Below are 21,636 nucleotides of genomic sequence, written 5' to 3'. Positions count from 1 at the left end.
ACCAATAATCTTACTGGTTTATATCTGCTTATGTATATTCATTTTCACTAGAAGCACAAAAACCAGAGGATTTTTCCAAGACATCTGAACCTAAATATTTGTAATTGCTTAATTTTTATGTCAAAGTAATTTTTTTCATTTCTATCCTAAATGTTAGAACTTACATTGCAGAAAGTAGCCAAGCAAACTTAAAACATTAGAATATCACATTCCTGATGACTTGGCTTTTCTCTGTGGTAAATAATGGTATAAATTCTAAATAAAGTGAGAAATCAATTAAATCTAAAAAACATTATAGTTAATATTTTAGCTGTTACTGTATGCCAGTCACCGTTCTAAATACATGTCATGTGCAACTCATTTCTCTTCACAATCCAACGAGATAGGTGCCATCATCCTCCAATTAGACAACGCGGGAGCAGAATGATTAAGTGGCTCACTCAACTTTACACAGGTAAATGACAGGAAGAGGTGAACCAGGGAGATTGACACCGGAGCTTCCACACACACAGTGCAATACAGCCGCTCAACAGAGATGAGAAGCCTCCATCACACTCCTGTGAAATTTATAAACAGCTGAATGTGCTGTGCTTGACCACCCTTATTAGAAGAGGCCCATCCTAACCAGCCAGTCTGCAAATTCACAGGTTTGTGGGTCCATGCTGTTATTCCTGTGCCAGTCACTCTCATTAAAAGAGATGTCCTTGTTAAAAATATATATATATACACATACGAAAGTACTTTTAAAATTAACGTTTGTATAAAGCCTTTTTTTCCTAATATACCTGATACTATTTAAAACAAAATTTTTTAGAAACTTGAGGTTTTAAATGTGGTTGTGTGGTGTCAAAGATAATTTGGCAGTTGATTTAAGGACTGAAATTCTTCTCAAAATAAACTATAAGATATGCTTTTGGAAAAAATACTTTAAAATTATCAGGTTGGTCAAATACAAACTGTATCAAACCTATGAATCTCAGGTTCTTGATTTGTAATCTAGTAGAATGAGACTGCAATCTGATCTCTCTCTTCTCTAGAATTCTACGTTTCTATAATTGTAATTTTAATACAAGGAAACACTTTCTGGAAGACACAGCTGTAGCTGTTGTCTTTGAACACAGAACTATTCTTTTTTGTTTGTTTTTGTTGTTGTTTTTGTTTTTTTTGAGTCGGAGTCTGGCTCTGTCGCCCAGGCTGGAGTGCAGTGGCCGGATGTCAGCTCACTGCAAGCTCCGCCTCCCGGGTTCCCGCCATTCTCCGGCCTCAGCCTCCCGAGTAGCTGGGACTACAGGCGCCCGCCACCTCGCCCGGCTAGATTTTTTGTATTTTTAGTAGAGACAGGGTTTCACCGTGAACACAGAACTATTCTTATTGCAAACAACCAGGATACACAGTAAAAATAACAATTACAGGTTTTCAATTACTTTATTTTAGAAAAACAAAGGTTTACAATTTGTGCCATAGGCAGAATATCATGAATTCAACAAGTTAGTAATGCAGACTTTCAAAAACCTCTATAGATTAGTCCAAAGTAGAAAATTATTTTTTGCCCACTCTTGGACTCAGACACATTCAGAAAAAATATATATTTATAAAAATAAAATGGCAAGCCTAATCCCACCAATTGATAGTCTTAATATCCCACACTGGTTTATTTGATCTCTTAATGCATAAGAATAGTTGAATGATTTTTCCCTGTCCTAACTCCATGTCATATGAAGCAATGATGAAAATATCTGTTACTTTTTACAACACCAAAATAAAAAGGCCCCAAAGCAAAACACAAAAAAAGTCACTAACAAAATCCACTAAACAAAAACAATACTGCTAATTTACCTACTCATATAGACCCTTCCTTAAATCCCACAGGTATTTGGCATTTTAATGTTATTTTTCAATCAGATACCAGGAAGCAACTATGTGAGAAAGAAAATGAAAATTCTAGGTCTAATACATGTTAAACAAGTTTCAGGTAATAGTAGCTGAGAAAAATATTGATGCATATAATGAAACAAAAAGAATTGCCAGATACAATGCGGTGCACAGGGTACTTGATAAAAACATGCAGTTTGTCTCGCTGAAATATCCTTAAATATTATCTGAGCACCAAATTCTGCAAAAGCAAGGATCTAGAAATCTGAATTTAGAAGTTATAGAGAACTTCACTGCAATTAAAAGCTCCAGCTTCCTGAAGGACCCCATTATTCACATAGAATCATGACAAAATTCATCATGGAATTAGAATGATACCTATGTTCTTCCACTAGATTCACTTATTAAGAGATCTATCTTTATATGGAAGTAATTTTTCATGGAATGAAACTAACATTCATAGTAATCTCTGATATCACATTGAAGGGAAAAGCACACGAGCAAACAAATTTTAAAATCTGTTTTGTGAGTAGTCTGACAATGTAAAAAACATCTCCCAAAGTAGAAAAAAAAGCAAAATTTTAATACAAAAAGAAATAAAAATTATTCACTTACAAACCACCTACACATTTTGTTTTCCCAATAGACACACTTTAAAAGCACAAACAATATAAGGCAACAGTACAAAGCTGTGAAAAGGGTAGCAGAGAACTGAGGCATTCATTTATAAAGAACATCACAGAATACAAAGGAAGATCACTGGATGTTTGCATTCACACTGAGCTTTACTCTTTTTTTTTTTTCCTATTAAGGTCTTTCATTTACAGGTAATGATCAACAAGACAAAAATATGCAGATGATTAACTATAAATACGAAAAAAATAGATGACACTTTCTATAGCTATTTCCCCATGTCACTGACTGCTAAGTTTTCACTTCCTTACTAGGCTGAGTTTCAAATGAGGCACCCATACTCGTGTAAGCTTTTCACTACTACAAAACAAGCTTGACTATTGGGAACATTAAAATTTATCTTCCCAAGAATCACTCATTATTCTTTGGAGAAGAATCTACTTGTTAAAATAACAGCATTTATCTCCGGTTTCCACTTAACAGCATTTCACTCTAGTAGTTTCTGAATTTTGGACTGCATATTTGTTTCACTTCCAAAAAACAGAAATATGGAGTGTCAAGCACTAAGAATAGGTATTTAATTATTAAATACTAAGAGTACATGGATAAAATAAAACAATTACTAGTAATTCCTTGGTAATTAAGATACAAGTGTCCATACTGTCTTGATTAGTATGGCATTAGAAACAAGAGAAGACTGCCCTTGATGACTAAATCGCTAAACAACTTCAGTGTCGGGACCATGAATCACCTATTTTTTGACCATGAGTTACATATTTTTAAATAAATGTTCAATAAAATATAGTAGAAAATTACTCAATGAATAGCCACTCAAATCTTAGTTGCCTAACATAAATTCTAAACTTAGCTAAAATGAAGGCCTCAAAAATAATTTATCTACAATAAGCATACCAAACTGTTACTTTTAAAAAAAGGGTTTTTAGACATTGCTTTGGATAGAATTCCTGTATTAGTTTACAGAAGATGAGAGGTCACTTGATGAAATGGGTGACAGAACTAAGGAAATGGAGAAGGTAACCGGCTGATCACTTTTTTCCCACTGGATGTGACTTGTCACTGGACATGCTGATGTCACTCATTATTCATTATGAAACAGACACGGACAGGTCTACAGCATTACATAATAGATGTGTCAATAAACTTTACGTGTCTGTGGGTACAAACATACGTATTCTGGAGTATAAGTTACCATAAAGTTAACACACTGTAAACATAAAAATATGATACATACTACTTTTCAAAAAGCAGTAGATTTTTATCAAAGGAAATGTTAGAAGAAATCTCAATATATAAAATAGAAATAAAATACTAGGCTGTTCTGGCTAAAGCAGGGTAGGATTAACAGAGACCCTTCCCAACCTACAATGACAGATGAAATACCCGTTAAGAGTAATCCAAGGAATGGGTTGAAACCTCTACTCTCGGTAAACCCTGTTCATTTTGCGAAAGTCAATCACAAGACTTTTTTCCCCATTATCTAGGTCCATATGAAAATTTTATGATAATGCAACTGAGTATAAAGTTAAAAAGTAACATTTCTTCTCCTTTAAAAATAACTAACAAAATAAAATCACTATGCTATATAAAACCACATTATTTTTAACCTCAATCTTAATTTGATACATGGAAAAAGTTATTAGTTCTCCTTAAAGTGCCTAAATTTTAAGGACTTACTTTTGTCCATATAAATATTATCCAAAATATATGAGGCAAATGAATGGCAGCAGGGGAGGCATTACTTTTCTATATCACACATGTATCTTCTACCTGACTCACCAATTTAAATATTCTGCCCAAGAATCTTAACTTTTTGTCACAGAATATTCAGATAGAGAAACATGCAAATAGAACTGATGTGTTCTAATCACAAATATCAGGTAAATTTTGATGGAGTGCTCTGTGTTTGTTTCAGACAAACTGTTCATCTCTTTGCTCCAAACACTTCCCCATGTATGGAGGGACTACTTTAATCCATGCAGTTGATATTAGCAAAATACAAATAACATGTTCTTTTCTGTAAAGATCATGATTAAATGTCTAAATTCAATAAATAGACTCTTTAATAATTTGAAGTCCTATCAAATATTTTATAGTAATCAAGTCTCAATCTTTCTTCTTTTCTAATACATCCTTGGGCTCCTGCACTGTAGGCACCACAGATTCTCCGCTGCTTGGCTCCTGCTGTTCTTTGCTCTCTCCTATCTGTTCTTGGTTTTCATTTTCACTTTTAGACACTTCATATCGTTCTTCTATATAACCTCCATCTGTGTCGGCTGTGTAGATTCCATAGCACATGATACTGATGACACCCAGTGGCAGGCCAAAGAGAAAGCAGCCCATCAGTGGTGAGCTCTTGAATATAGACTGTGGAAAGAGAATTAAAACTCAGTTCCCTTCATATGTAATTCTGATATATAAAGCATGACATGAACTTGAAACCACTATAGATTTCTCTTGTTGCTTGTCAACTTGTTTTTAGTTCCAATGAATCAAAGTCAATAACTTCAGCAGTAACTACCATGTTAAAGACACTGTTAAGAGATATAATTTCTATATGCACATACATACGCATGTGTGTGTAGAACCAGCTATCAGCAGGAGAAAAAGGCATCAAATATTCTATAGCCTTTCCTAAAGACACTGATTTTTCTCACACCAACCACAAAGGTCTCTTTAAGATGCTTACTATGTGCAACCAGCAGCTTTAGAGTTGTTTCCTGAACTACAGGAATCTGCTTATGGAGAAGGCTGGGTTATTTACCACAAAGAGGGTACACACATATTCTCTTCACATGACATTTTTAATATTTTTCACTTATCTGGTTAGCAGTAAAGCTTCATTGACTAATTTCCCTCAATTTACATACTGTGTTCATAGCTCCCAGAAAAGTAAGAGTAATTTTAATGAATAGGATTTTCAACTAGAATATACTGCATGAATTGCAACGATAACTTGAGAACATAGACAAGTTCAGAGAAGAAAAAGATCACTTTGGATTGAGGTAAGAAAAGAAAGTTTCACAGAATAAAGACGTGTTTTAGGCAGGAATTTAAGGATGAGTGAGAAGGAGGCAGGATACGGGACAGGTGAGCACCAGGCAATTTGCATCAGCAAAAGCTAATATTCAAAAACCAATGAGGAAAATACTTTAGATGGACAGAGTATTCTGATGTATATCCCTGGAAAAGGGAAGGAAAGTGATCAAAATCGATTATTTTAGTAATATTAATTGTGTAGTGGAATACAATATAGATTGGGGACTGGGCAAGTGGAAGTATGGAAACCAGGTGAAAGAGAGCAGCAGCGAGACAGAATGTGATTAGGGCTCAATCCATGCTTGTGGCAACAGGAAAACACAACAAACTGAAGGATACTATGCAAGGAAAAAAACCCAAAGACTCCCAGAATTTACTTCTAAATAATAAATGTTAGCTATATTTTCATGATTGCTTTGGGCCACAATGAATGAAAATGCCCATGTAATAGCTCAAGAAGGACAACAGGAACTAAGTTTAGGGCTCAAACATATTTAGGAATTCCTCCACTGTCAAGTTGATTGACAGTTAAAGCTGGGAGAGGAAGAACAATTTCTTCAGAGTTTCAAGCAAGAAGGTTCAGATTCAAGGACTGCAAAGAGGAAAGAGAGGAAAGGGATGCTGAGAAACACTGACTGGAGAGATGGGGCAGGAGCAGGGGAGTAGTGATACAGCAGCACGGAAAGGAGAATATTAAGGAAGGGATGCTTCAAAGAAATCCAGGGGAAATACATCAACTGATCTAATTAGTTTGATAGAGTGAAAGGAAGAGGAAATTAGAACGGCAGAAATAATCAGGTGCGAGGTGACAGTGAAGAAAGTCAAGGAAATATATTTAGAAAGTAAGAGAGACAGGTAATTAGGGGCAGACATGTCAATTCATCTACCAGTGTTGATATTCTACTTACATATAACAACTGTGAATAAACACTGGGACAAACAAATGAAAATAAACACTGTTAGAAAGGATTTGATCCATCACATTTTAATTCCACATTTAAAGTCTTCTATAAAAAGAATAAAAAAAAAAAAAAAAGGAAGGAGAGAAAAAGGGAAGAAGGAAAAACATCTGTAAATAATCTTAATTATTTACCAACTAGGGAAAAGTACAGAATTAACAGGGATGTTTAAAACTTTAAGATCTAAAATTTTATTTTGACTCCTGCAAAATAAAAAGTGACTTCCCAGCACACATCGTTTTCTTCAAGAAAAATGACCAATTTACAGAAGACAGCACGTAATGGAACTAAAAATTTCCTATTATCCACACTTTCAACAAATCATGGAAATTACTAAGTAAAGTTTACATGGTAGGTTGCAGAAATAAAATCTTTTAAGTTATATTATCAAGTTAATTGATTCTGAATTTTAGTTTTAACTCATCAATCATATAATCAGAAACAATTTCCACCTAATGAATATATTTTCTTAAACACTGACTAGTCATATCCTGCAAATTAAAAAGACATATTTTGACCTAATCTTTTCAAATTCAGATTTTTAACATTAACACAGCTAGACATAAAGAACCTATATCTTCTTCATTATCAATGACATAAACTGTCACAACTTACCACAATAGTAGATTTGGCATCAAATACTATTCTTTTCAATCTCTGCAAAATGCTATCACCTCCTTGGGCCTTCAAACAAAGGAAAAGAAAAATAAATTACTTAAGTACTATTACTTCATTTATTTGGTGTTACATAACCTTGTAATCGCAGGCCAAATGGTTGACTCCAAAATATTACATAATCACCTGAAAAGGCCATGTGGTAAACATTTAATGTTGATGTTTTTTGTCTGTTTCATGTCCAGCATTCCTCTTGCCTGCTTGTGTTAACTCACCCTGATTCTACTCTAAAACATTCCTCCTCCTCTATTCGTAACCCACGTAGCTTGGCTGAAGCTCACCCACCCCTGAGTACAGCCTAACCAGCTTTTGAGTTTAGCTGGGACTGCAAAACCAGAGCTGCAGGATACCTTTGCTACTGTGCAGGGAGAGGCTCCCTGAGGATGAAAGTGCTGAAAGGAAGAGAGAGAAAAATTCCTGATGAAAATCAATCAAATCCTGTATTCGGCCATACCTGCAACCTGGCTCATTTTTCAAATTTCCAAGCTCTATGAGACAATAAAATCTGTTGTTAAACAGTCTGAGTTGCATTCCACTAACTTAAAAATAAAAGCCTGATTATATAGGTGAGTTTCATTTCAACTAATTATTTTCAAAAATATTCTGTTTGATTAAGAGTGTTTTTCAAACTTCTTCACCTTGACCGAAAGTAGTTATGTTATTCTGTGAGCAAATTTTATATAAAGTTTGTGTAAAACTGAAACAACTCTCAAAACATAATAATTAAATTTCACAAAAAAAAATGAAGGCTCTTTCTTTTAAATTTTATTCTAGTCTATTGAATTAAGATGCATGCTGGTCACAACCTGGTTGTGACTTGCAGTGGTTTCATGACTTTCTAATACAGGTTGCAATTCACAGTCTGAAAAACACTGCAGTTAAAGTTTATAGGAAAAAAATATAAAATTAAGACTATCCATTCACTTATTTCTGAGAAATATTTTATAGGATTAAGTCTCGAACTCTGCATGGGAGCTTTTATTCTCAATAAATTTCCTCATTTCTTGAGAAATTGTGGTCTTATTTGCAGATTTTCTTAGAAAACCAGTCCTAACAACTTAATCCAACTGTACTTTTGGACCTAGAAACATACTAAGAGACAGGCAAGTTCACTATTAAGATTACCCCACACAATGCAGACCTCCTAGCATCCCTAGCCCTCAACCTTAAATGCCAACAGCACCTCCCCATCACCGTGACAACCAAAAATACCCTCCAAATAACCCCTAAAAGGACATTTCCATCTTTTAGCAACCTCTGCCATAGAAGAACCTTCTGTATCTGGGAGAATGTAACTCTATTCTGCCTATAATTGGACAGAAGCAATGTATGGAGGTCCAGCCCTCTACTCTGGGTGATGGCCAACTATTCTTTTCAGAATCAGAAGTAAAGAAATGAACTAGTTTCTCCTCTACCCCAGTCCATCATCCCTTTGAAACAGAAGTGAAAAACTTACTTCTACTGTGCCATCCAAAATGTTATTTATAAACTGGACCATGTCTTCAACATTCTTAATCTGTCTATCCAGCAAGAAATATTGTTGGTTTGAAGTATTCAGTACAACTACAGTTGGGACTGTCAATTCACTGAAAATATAAAAACAAATCAAAATATACATTAAACACAGCAAAGTATTCTGATATTCATTTATATCTCAGTAGCTATAATTACAGAAGATATTTAATAAATTTGTGCTTATTTTATGGTAGAAAATGATCAAACAGACCTAGTATTTACTTTATGCATTCATGACATAACTTTTTCTTAATTTTTTTTGGTATTTCTAGGATATGCAATTCATCTTTAAGTCTTTTCAAATTATCAAAAATCTCAAAAAATTTTTACAATATATGTATTGAAAAAAAATTCCTATGGGTGGATCTGCACAATTCAAACTCATGTTGTTCAAGGGTCAACAGTCCCTTTAATAATTGTATAGATACTTTTTCTTTGTCTTGATTCTTCATTATATCCCACATCTGGTACTTTAATCTTTGGCAAATCCTCTTAAGTTCTTACTGAAATGAGAGGGATAATAAATGAAGTAAGGTGATACTAATTATATTTCAAGATTTTAGCTGAAAATGATGAATGTTACCTTGGATTTGTAAGTTCACCCCCTTCCTCGCTCAGTGTTCTTACTTAGAAAATAGAAAACACCAAAATAATCTAATATATTACAATAACGAATGAAGGCATTTGCTAGATCTATGATACTAAGCAAAGTGAGAGAAAACCAACACAGCATCGTGTTGTTGAACTTCCACTGGGCCCTCAATGCGGCTAAGAGTTAGTGTGTCTCTAGTGAGATTTCCCCATCTTCATTTAGAGGCTAGCTTATTTCTCTAGCCCTCTCCTAAGCCCTGTCATACTTGCTATTATGTTCTACCTAACTTCTCACTCTTTAGACGTTTCTTAATTATTGCCTCTTCCAGAAAACATTTCTTGAGCCTTTCCACCTTAGTGTGTACTGGGTGCGCGCGCGCGCGCGCGCGCGCGCGTGTGTGTGTGTGTGTGTGTGTGTGTGTGTGGCGGGGGTGGAGGGCGGGTTCTGTAATTAACATTTGTGGTCTTATCCAGTGGACTATAAGCATTTGAAGACAGGAACTCTATTCATTTTTCCATCAACAGTGTTTAACAGTGTACAACATACAGTAAATACTCACTAAATGTTCACTGAATAGAGTGGGTTCTTGTTTCAAATTTATTAATTCAGTACAGGGTTTGGTAAATGTTTTCTAATATCAGTCTTGTGAAGTGGCAAATTAAATCTTTAAATCATAATTTTAGATAAAAATTATTTAAAAACTGCACATTTTCCTACAAATGTAGTCTACTAAAATAAATTCTAGAACAGTTTTTGAATGCTAAACATTTTCTATTTAATAGTCTTTACATAATTTTAAAGAGATAAAAATTTTAAAATTGCACATTTTCTTACAAAGTTATTTGTCTATTAAATTCTACAACAATTAGTTTTTGAATGCTAAACATTTTCTATTTAATAGTTATATTGCCCATTAAAACTGAACTTCTCAAGGTATGTATTAAGCAGAAGCTATGAAATTTACAAGTTTTGGAAAAATGGCTTCTTTTCAGAATATGAGAAAACATTAAATCAGGAGATAATTTTTTTTTCTTTTTACTATAGACCAATATTAAAGTCAGTAAGTTTCAAATACAGAATTTGAAAACTAAAGTAAAATATTTAATGGGAAAATATCTGTATCTGAATATGTCAACTGTTTGCTTTTTTTCAGCTATTTAATCCTTCTAACTGTATCTCAGAAACAAATTTAATAATATTAAGATTTGATAGCAAAATCATTCAGCACTTTACTTACTCCATCAGCAAGGTATTTATGTAGTCATTTCCATCCATATGGCCAAATTGAAAATCCCTAACAAACGACAACCAAAAATAAATAAATAAAAGGCAAGGGGGTGGGGAGAGAAAGCTCATTAAATATCAAAAAAGTAAAAAAAACAATGAACTTAACATTAGGCCTCAGTAAGCCCAGAAACTGTAAACATCTCACATGTAAATCATATACAATAAATACTGCTAAGAGTGTAAATTTTACTGGCTTCTGAGATACAAATACACGAGTAAAGGAAATTCTAAGACATTTCTACTTGGTTTATGCATATTTAAAATTCAGGGAAATATAAGCTAATCTATCTGAAATATGTTTAAGAAAAATTACCCATTTTCCCTAAAAAAAAAAAGGACTAATCAAAAGACGCTACATACTATGTAAGAAAACTATACAATGACCCATTATTAGAAGACTCAGAATAGGAAAGAAATAATAATTCAATAATAAAATACATTTATATTGACTGTCTTTTTTTATGGTAGCAACAATGATTCAGCATAGTAAAAATACATGTATTTCTGATGCCATTTTTATTCAGTGATTCTTTTGAGTTTCTGTTAGAATAATCGTCTGCCTATCTCTGACTTCTGATTGCTCATTTATCTCCAATTATAACTACATTTGCATATTTTATTTACATAAAATGCATCTCAAATCGTATCAAGAAGCCAGGTATGATACAAATTATAGATCAAACTGTTTCTTTTTTTTTAACTTGCAGGACATACCATCAGTGAATTTCAAGATCCAGACAATTCATGCTAAAATGCAATGTGCTATACAGTAGTCCCCCCTTATCCAGTTTCACTTTCTGTGATTTCAGTTCCCTATGGTCAACCATGGTCTGAAAATATTAAATGAAAAATTCCAGAAATAAACATATACATAATTTTATTATAGTGTATTGTTATAATTGTTCTATTTTATTATTACTGTTGATCTCTTACTGTGCCTAATGGATAAATTAAACTTTATCACAGGTATGTAGGTACAGACAAAATTATAGTATACGTAGTATTCCATTCTATGCAAAGTTTCAGTCATCCACTGGGGGTCTTGAATGTATCTCCTGTGGATAAGTGAGAACTACTGCTATACTTCCCTTCCTTGATTCACCTCTAAAAGCATGAATACTAGTAAGTTTGCTTTATTAAATTACAAAACTGTATTAAAAAAACATAAAGGAATCTCTCAGAATATAAGCACCTACCTATGGAAGAGGTCTCTGTAATCTCTTGCAACTTCCTGAATAATTGACTTCAATCTGTAGAAGAACAAACATAGGAACTGGTCATCTGCACTTGAAAAATAGAATTTTCCAATGACAGTATCTGTTCTCTTACATCTAATTGCTGCAGGAAAAGTAAGATACCACATCAAGTCTATCTAAAGCCATGTAGTCTGAAATGACCATCTGAAGCTTAAAACCATATCGAGGCATTATACCTGGCATGTTCAACTGATGTATTTTTCTCATCAATAACTGCAAGAGCCACAAGCTTTCCTGAAATAAAGAATGACACATTTGAATTCAATCACCCTTATTACACAAACTCTTCAATCAACACTTTAGTTCTGAGTAGGAAATTGTAAAGTATTTCTAGAATTTAATTCCAATCACCCTACACGTTATATCAAATTAAATCAACAAATTATGGTATATGTTTGTAGAGTGAATCAGTGAATTAGTCAACCCAGGTGACAAATTCCCTTCCACTTCCCACCCCAAAATGTAAATACGAGTAAATATGTAATAATTTATACACTAAAATTGTACTTTTTATACCAACTTACAAGCTTGAATTGTATTTTTTCCTTGCACCCTACAAATTGACTAAGATAACTTTTTCAAAGGCTAAAAGCATAGGAAATAAGTTGATTAAAAACAAGTTTGCTAAGAATTATTGTAGCTCTAAAACAATGGTCTAGAAGAATAAGAAAATGATTTTTACATGGCCATTGACTTTGGTACCATGATTCAGTACTTGCCAGTTACAATAGGCAGAATTAAACTGACTCACATTTACTTAACCCTAAATACAACATAAAGCATATGTATCCTGATATCCTCTAGGAAGCTGGCATGATGTAATAACCAGAAGAGTGGTGTTAGAATCAGAAAACCACACACTGCTATCTAGCAGTGTCCATCATGTTCCAGGCACCATACCAAGGCGCAGGGGAACAGGGAAGTGCCTCAGTAAACTTCAACCTATTTTCAAAAACTAATACATATTTCATAGAGGTATCGGGAGAGTTAAGTAAGATTAGACGCACAGAAATACGGACATAAACCTGGTTCAGAGCAGGTACATACAAGTAGGATTAAATCAATAATCTTTTAGTATTATCCCTGTATTTTAATGCTGCTTCTAATTCCATACTGCTTCAACACCTGTTTAAATTCTACACAATCTTTAATCTTCTTTTAACTCTCTGATGAAAACAGTTCACAATGGTATCTACCTTCTTGAAATATCTCATCTACTATTCATTTTTTTGTATTATAGGCTTCTTTAATTTTCAAATGCCTCTGAGTTTTTTTTTTTCAAAATGTCTACAACATGCAGAGAATTCTCCCACAGACCAACAGGATTCTAAGAAACACAGCCACAGTTTCTCACATACTCATTCAACAATTATTGAGTGTTAAATAATGCACCACACACTGGGCTGGTTACGAGGACATGGTGATGAGCAAACACAGACAATGCTCTGCGCTTGTGAAAACACAATACGGTAGAACTGGTAGACATTTTCATCAAATAAATGTCCTGTTAAAAATAAGAATATGCTGCTATAAAAAAAATTATAGCGTAAATTAATGTAGTTTGACGGGGTCAGTAAAGATTTTCCTAAGGAAGCAGTATTTGGTCTGAGTTTGATGGATGAATATGAATTAACTGCATATTTCCAAACAAAGAAAAAAGCATGTAAAAAGGTGCTTTGGTGCAAGTGGCATAGCCTTTTCAAGAAACTGTTATCAAGCAAACTTGGGTAAAAATGATAAAATAATAGTAACAATAATAAAATAAACTAAAAGGTTAGTGTGCCTCAAGAAGGAAGAGTGTGGGGAGAGGCTAGAGTGAAATGAGGCTGGAGATGTAGGCAAGAGTTAGAACTTCTGAGAAAGACACGAGGTGTCTGAAGCCACAGAGCGTCGGGAGGCTGCTGTGGTGCTAACATAAGAGGACAGGTCGGGTGAAGAGCAGGAGCACGACCACAGCTGATGCCTAACAAGGGCAATTATGTCAGACACACAAAAGAACACTGCCACAGCACACTTCTGTCTCCAAATTCATCTGGGAAAAGATGTGTTCAGTTGAGCCAAAGCCACTTGTTTGAATCACCTCAAGGTCATGCTATCTCCTATAATTACTATACAAGCAAAACTACTATATTCCTACATTTCTCCCTTTTCCTTTCATGTGAGTCCGAAATAATTAAAAAGGCCAGGAACGGTGGCTCACGCCTGTAATCCCAGCACTTTGGGAGGCCAAAGTGCGAGGATCATGAGGTCAGGAGATCGAGACCATCCTGGCCAACATGGTGAAACCCCGTCTCTCCTAAAAACACAAAAATTAGCTGGACGTGGTGGCACGCACCGAGTCCCAGCTACTCGGGAGGCTGAGGCAGGAGAATCACTTGAACCAGGGAGGTGGAGGTTGCAGTGAGCCGAGATCACATCACTGCATTCCAGTCTGGCGACAGAGAAAGACTCCTTCTCAAAAAAAAAAAAAAAAACAACAACAAAAAACCAGAATCAGAAAGTAAAACCACAGTCTTTGACACTGTCCCCAGCAACTTCCAATAATGAGCTAATACACAGCTCCTTCTGTAAAGATAAGCAAAGACAGAAATATCACTAGACACAGAGCATTAAAAGCAAGCTCAGGAACAAAACAGAAATATCCCCCAAAATGTTAAAAACAGGAGAACGTGTAAGAATGTCTCTAATTTTCATTAATTAGATTTAAGAGCAGGCTATCATAAAGAAGAAACTCTACGCCTATTATATTTTAAAAAATTGAGTCTTGAATAAAATTTTCTCATTGTTTTACTCAAAAACTATACTTCCAGGCTATTTATCATAAAGTTACTAATGGAAACAAATGTGGCACCAATAACCAAGATTTCTCATTTCTATTTTGCTATAAATTTATAAAACACTTTCTCCTAAAACTTATAGTTAGCTTCTTATAATTTTTATAGTTTGCATCTGAGACCATATAATCGGCTTCTTATAGCTTTCATTTTTGTATTTGTGTTTATATTTGCATTGCCTGACATTTGCAACAGTGTAACTTTAAGAAACCATGCCAAATGTAATTTACATTTTTCCCTTTCACAGGTAAGAGCAGGCCTTATAAATAGGTTGTGCTAAGTTTTATCTTAACTCCTATCACAAAATCAGTCTCCGGTGTATAGCTTCTTAGTTGGTTATTTTTCTCACTCTCTTATTACCCAGGCTTTTTGTTTTTCTTGCCACCATCAGTTCTATTAGTAAACCATCGCTTTAATCACTGACCCACATGCAAAGGTATATCTTCTGGTAATATCAGTTTATGTTCTCATAAAGAACTGGCATTCAGATCTAAAATAAAAAAATAAGTTAGGAAATCGAGCTTAAATTCATTTCCTACAAAATAAGATTTTAAATAATCAATCACAGAAAAATCATGTAATGTGATGGAGACTTGTACATATGCTTGTTACCTGTGTCTCCAAGTTCATATAAGAGGAAGCCATCCATAGCAAGGTAATTCTGAAACCTTTCCCTGTTGATCCATGATGACAGATCACCATCTTCATACTCTTAAAACCAAGACAAAGGTTAACAAATTATAGTATAAATATGAGTTTAAGATAGTTATAATAGCTTTAATCTGGTAACAGGTATAAAATGCCTGACAGAGAATCATTCATCCATAAATATTATTTTTAAGAATTTATTGCAAGAGTACGATCAAATGTACAGAAGGATTAATGCACAAAGCAATCTTCATTTATAGCATCATTAAAAATAGCATAAAAATAATTCAAAATAAAGGAAATAATCAAAATATCCTAAATTGGAAATAATTTAAATAAATTTTGGTATATGTCAAGAAAGATCATTTATAAATTTTCAAAAAAACGTATAACTGAACAGATTACAAAACAATATAGGTTATTATACAATATATAACAGTGTAACTGTAATTTTGTAAAAAAAAAAAGTACGAAAAGATAAATTCATAGAATGGTAAAATGAAGTCAGTTATTCCTAAATGGTTACCCTGGATCAATGGTTATACTCGGGTCATGGCACTATAGGTAATTTTTATTACAATTTCTTTGCTCTTCTCTCTTTATGACAGTCTTCCTAGTTTACAGCTCTTTCTCAAAGGTACAACTAACACACATATAAAATTATAGTACCTTAGCTTTTTTCCAATATAAAATAATTCCTCTGCTAAGCAGGTAGAAAATATAATATCTAAGAGAAATATTACATCCTGATTAGAAATATAATTCTGAAGTAATTGTTCAAAATTATTACAATTGCATAAAAAAGGTGATGTAAAGCAAATGTCTATAAAAGCCTACCAACACATCTGGTTGAAGATAGGATTTTAATGACTTCTGGAAAGGTATGCTTTTTCTTGCAATGCTAAACAAAACATTTTCAAGTTATCAAACCCATAAAATAAGTGACACAATGCAAATCTTAAAAGTATTTATGGATTCGAATTTACAAATTAGGAAAATAAACATAAAACTAGAAATTGATTACTGGGCCACAATGTCCATTCCATGCTAAAAGCAAATTTTCTATGAGATTGCATACAGTGATCAATTTGAATTTCATTTGAAAATAAACCATCTCAAATACTGCATGTTCTCATTTAGAAGTAGGCGGTAAACACTGGGTACCATGTGGACATAAAGATGGGAACAACAGATACTTGGGAGACGGGGAGGAGGACAAGGGCTAAAAAACTACCTATTGGGTACTATGTTCATTACCTGGGTGATGGGATCATTTGTACCCTAAACCTCATCATCATCCAATCTACATTCTAGAGTATTTCTGAATGAATGGGTGTTCCCTATCTGGCCTCAAACATGGTAACCACAAGCCACAGGAGGCCACGGAGCACTGAAATGCGGTTAGTGAGAACAAGAAATTGGATTTTAAATGTTATTGAATTAGAATTTAGAACGCTAGCAAGAACGCTATCAGCTAAGACTGCACTCCACTCACTTTTGCTTTTGAGTGGCTTTGTGGTGTCCTACAGATGTCAAGTTTCACTGTTTCCCTTGAAATTTAAAATATCCCCTGTAGCCCCTGTGAGTTTGCTGCACTGCCCTGGGGTATCTCAGCACAGTTTGGAAAACATGAAAGTAGGCATTTCAAAATACCAAGGAATGATGTTAGTTGTTGTAGCTGCATGTGGTTTATCTGCAAATAAAAAGTCTGCATTATGTAAAGAGATGCGTAATATAAAGCCCTGATGAAATGCCACTACAATTTGCTTTAAAGTACTTCAACAAATTCAAAGTTAAAGTTAGAGCAAATGTCATGACGGGCAAAGATCTTGGTAAGTGTTTAACTTCGGTGATGGGTATGCAGGGCTTTACCGTTCTCTACTATGATGTATGTTTGATATTACAATTAAAATATTTTAAAAGTAGACCAAGTATTTGCTTCAGTGAAGAAGTGCTGAATAGCAGGTAAGCGGTTATTTCTAACAGCGAAGGGGAAATGCCGCTACGGAGGGAAACACAGGGGCTTCAACACTATTGAACACGTGTTACTTCTTCAAGCCTTTTCTGTATCTGAAATGTTACTTCAAAAAAACTAATTCTGAACATTTTAAAGTAATGTATAAAAATCACATAGAATTTATTCCTCAAAAACACATACAATTTAACAAACAACAAAAAGAAATGTTGTGTAGGTAAAGCTCGGAATAAAAATAACAACTAAAAGTTGAAGGGTGAAAAACCCCAAAACATCAGTCATTCAAGTAATGAGAACTGTTATTCTCATTAAACAGTAGAAGCATTTACAAAATCTTTCCACCTAAGTCGTATAATAGACATTTTAATTTTAAAATGTTTTACATGAGTTAAAGACTTGGAACTTACCGTCATAAACAAAGTAAGTTTCGTCTTTGAAAACAAGCACAGCCGGCATCTCTTTTAGTGTCACATACTGCAAAAAATCAGAAGTTTAAATAACTTTTATCACTAAAAAATTCTAATTAGTAGCTATAATTTCAAAAGTCTTGAGATACCAGAAAACACAAACACACATAAAAATAACAAAAAAGAATGTCACAAACAATTAAAGAGTACAGTCAATCCCAAACTCATCCAAGGAGTATATATGAATCTTTTTATATATCCCCTGGTACAATGTCCTGTTTGCTATAGTAAAGACTGTGGATTATTCTTAACTGATAACAGACTTAAACATCAACCAGCCTGTTTAGGTTTAAGTCCTTCCCCACCACTCACTGGCTGTGGGATAATGAGCCACTTTACCTAGGGGAGTCTGCTTCCTCATCTGTGGAATAGAGACACTGAGACTGCCTACCTCACAGAACAATTGTGAGAGTTATGTCAGATACCATAACTGAGAGCACTGCTTAAAGTGTAAACTGCTTTATAAGCCACTTACAGTAGTAATAAGGGATTCATTCAGAAAGTACCAGCTGCTTACACCTGAGTTGTACTTATTTCGAGAGTAAAATTATACTAGAAAACAAATATCAGATCAGAAGACAAATAATGTAGAAAAATAACAATAAAATAAAAATAAAGACAGTTGTCCTGGAAATATTAAAAAGGGAGGGAGACACATCTCAGGGGACAGAAAATAATACAGAATGATTTGGTTACATTACTATTAAAAAATGGTATAGCACTATGAAAATAACAATTTTAAGGGCACTGCAAGAGCTCTTAAGTCAAGCATGCTCCATTCACCTGCTCTTGGCAACTCATCCACACAGATGCTTAGGAAGTATTTTTCAACATTCAGCACCTCCCTCTTTCATCAACATCCCTGAATGGTTCTTACTAGAACACAAATGATACAGTCTCAAATCCTGCAGCCATCTAGTCTCACACACTCTGAAGCTCTCTTCCTCTCCCGTGTTTTCTTCAACTATCTTCTATTACTGTTATAGTCTGCATGCCAATCTCCTTCGTTCATCTGTAAGTATTCTGAAGTCAGAAACTGTCTAAATTCATCTTTGTACCCCCTTACTGCATCTCCTAGGGTTTTCATAAATACCAGTTGCAAAGCTAATGAAGCTCGGAAGGACAAAACATTAATATTCAAAGCATGGAAAGAACACAAAATTATGGGCTTTGCCCTTATTTGAGAATCATCTATGGGAGTAAAACTCATATTTCTCTGAAGTTAACTATTATTTCCCCTAGCAGACTTTTCCAAATACATCCTTAAAACTAAAAAAGGGAAATGACGAATATTAACATCTTCAGGAATAAAGAATGACTAAACAAACTAGTTGAGAAGGCCGATTAAAAAAATAATAGAAGTAATGCACAAATACTAAATATGCTTACATAACAGATGCTATATATATGCCTACCCAGGCTCTCTGGGTTCTAGGGATTTTGGCCTAAAACACCTCATTGTTACATGAGGATTAAGATGGTGTCAAATGGTGCCAGGGCCTAGAACACAGCAAACCCTCTGGTGCACTCCAAGTACCAACTGCTTGCAAAGCTTTGTAGATGAGTACCTAGCATAAATTCTCATCTCTCATACAAAAATGTGGTTCACTGGACTTGGGAGACAAAAATGTGTAAGCAGTTCAGATTCTAGTCCATTTTAAGCCTTTATGTTACATCAGGGCATTCCAGAACAGTGGTTTGTAACCTTCTGGGAACCCTGTCGGAGATTGTGATGGCAAGTATGGCCTCTTTTTCTCATCTTACTCAAGGCAGTGGCAGCCCGTCGGGAGCTGCCCGCTGCAGCAAGGGAGGTGAGGCAGGGGCTGCATGCTCCGTGGAGCCAGTGGGGGCCAGGAACAGGCGGGAGAGTCCTACCCGCTACCAAATTTGTGGGGTGGGAGCCCCACACTCCCAGGTGTAGCTGAAGCTGCTCAGCAGTGGTTCTGGACCCTGGCATCCCTGAGCTCTCTGGGACCCAGAAAGCAGCCACCCCACCCCCCAACTCCTGCAGGTTCAAAAATGCCTGCTCCTGCTCCCTGGCCTCTCCCTGCTCCCAGTGCCTACTCTGATTTTGGAGCAAAGTTGTGGCCGAGCCCAAGTGTTGTCGCAACTTAGCCGGGTGTGTGTGCTCGGGGCGGCACTGACATGCCAGCTCTCACCAGTGCCTGGGCTTCCTCCAGACTTTGGACATCGACAAGCGTGGGAGGGAGGCTGGCTCAGCGCAACCTGCAGGCACTCCTCGGCATGAACAGCCTGGGTGCCACAGACGGTATAATCATGATGGCGGGAGTCAAGACAGGTTCCTAAGCAGGAAGGGGTGGGTCCCCAGTAAAATCCCAATTTCCGGCCAAGGAGGGCCTGAAGCCTGGGGGCCAGGCTACCAGTTCTGGGTGAAGTCCACAGTCTGGAGTAAGAACTTCATTGATGACCATACAGCCAACTGGATAGCGCCTTTTCCAGGCCTGACCGTGGCCACCCATGGACCACTCAGCATGCAAATCCTCAATTCTGAGCACATAAAAACCCCAGACTAAGCCAGACACAGACTTGTCTGGATGACCTGCCTGTGGAAAGGAGCTACCTACTCGGGTCTCCTGAGAGCTATTCTGTTGCTCAATGAAGCTCCTCTCCACCGTGCTCATCCTCCAGTTGTCCATGTGCCTCATTCTTCCTGGATGTGGGACAAGAACTTGGGAACCACTCAGTGGAGGGACTGAAGGAGCTGTAATGCAAACAGGACTGAAACATGCCCCCCAGTCACCATGTTGCTGGTGACAAGGAGAGAAGAGCTGTGACCCTCCTGGGAGCCCAGACCTTGGGGATCCCCAAGTCAGGGCTGCGACACACTGTTAACACCCTCTTCAGGGCTCTGCAGTTCATGGTGTTTTCTGAGCTTTCAGGTGCCACTGCATTCCCCTTGTCCAGATGCTGGTTCTTGCAGCAGTGGAAGCCACTTGCAGCACATCTAGTCCAGCCACAGCCTCACATGGAGCAGATGCCTGGAGCTGCCTTCCCTATGGCAGCCAGCACGCTTGGCTGTGCGCAGTGGCCAGATCCCACACTTGCTCACTCACACACCCCTTGCTGCTCCATGCCTGGCTCATCCTTGGCAGGCATGGGATCTGGGCCTGTAGCATGAGCCAAGTGCAGCCTGCCAGGATGAGTGGGCGGAATAAGCCCAGCGGGTGCAAGCAAAACCCAAGCAGAGGCACTGGTGGCCACAGAGGTTTCTGGTGGTGAAGCAACAACCTAAGGATCCCGTGACATTACCTTCCCCTTCAAAAGTAAATACATAAGTATAAAATACTTAGGAAATCAAAATGGGTTTAGGTTGTCCAGAAACTGAGGTTCCTCCAGGAGTTGAAAATCACTGTGGGGTACATAAGATAAACACCTACATATATTGCAGGAAGCATTAAACACCTACTTAGGCAAGTCTGTAATCTTAAAATATTTAAACATTAAAACATTTAAAAGAAATGAAATGTCTGCCTTACCTTTGTGAAAAGAAAAATATTTCAATTTTTTGTATAATTTATATTGATTCAAAAGAAAAACTCCCTTGACTTCTTTCATGTTTCCCCTGAGTTACTGCCAAATTCCTAAGGTCCTCTACTCATTAAAAGTTTCCTAAAGAGAAGTCTACACTTGCGATCTCCACTTCCTTACTTGCCATCAATGTCTCTCAAACACCAATAAGGTTTTGGTCCCCACTACTCCTCTGAAAACCACCAACAACCTCCGTGTGGGCACATACTGTGGTTATTTTCCTCTCATTATTTTCTTGATCACTTTGCAAAATTCTCACACAAACTGTTAACTCCTTTTAAAACACTTCATCTTGGCTTCCAACTCATCTCTTTTTC

The 21,636-nt window shown here is 35.9% G+C and overlaps 1 protein-coding gene across 3 annotated transcripts in view; it reads right to left on the bottom strand.

Annotated features, from left to right (window-relative positions):
• Nucleotides 1-1,409: 1,409 nt before the first annotated feature.
• Nucleotides 1,410-21,636, bottom strand: part of TMX3 (thioredoxin related transmembrane protein 3) — a 39,652-nt gene continuing 19,425 nt past the window's right edge. For 2 of the 3 annotated variants that reach the window (XM_005586491.5, XM_065533650.2), the window contains 8 exons: nt 17,711-17,777; nt 15,293-15,391; nt 12,023-12,080; nt 11,787-11,840; nt 10,541-10,597; nt 8,653-8,782; nt 7,137-7,205; nt 1,410-4,890 (listed from right to left, as the gene is read on the bottom strand). In XM_005586491.5, the coding sequence (XP_005586548.3) occupies nt 4,630-4,890; nt 7,137-7,205; nt 8,653-8,782; nt 10,541-10,597; nt 11,787-11,840; nt 12,023-12,080; nt 15,293-15,391; nt 17,711-17,777 (795 nt within the window). In that variant the 3' untranslated portion in view covers nt 1,410-4,629. Of the gene's footprint in view, nt 4,891-7,136; nt 7,206-8,652; nt 8,783-10,540; nt 10,598-11,786; nt 11,841-12,022; nt 12,081-15,104; nt 15,171-15,292; nt 15,392-17,710; nt 17,778-21,636 lie in introns of those variants that run through there. The other variant, XM_074022346.1, reaches the window with a different exon arrangement.

This window comes from Macaca fascicularis, chromosome 18 (assembly GCF_037993035.2).
Source record: "Macaca fascicularis isolate 582-1 chromosome 18, T2T-MFA8v1.1".
Taxonomy (NCBI): Eukaryota; Metazoa; Chordata; class Mammalia; order Primates; family Cercopithecidae; genus Macaca; species Macaca fascicularis.
Note: the sequence above shows the minus strand (reverse complement) of the source record. Positions and strands in the feature narration are given on the sequence as shown.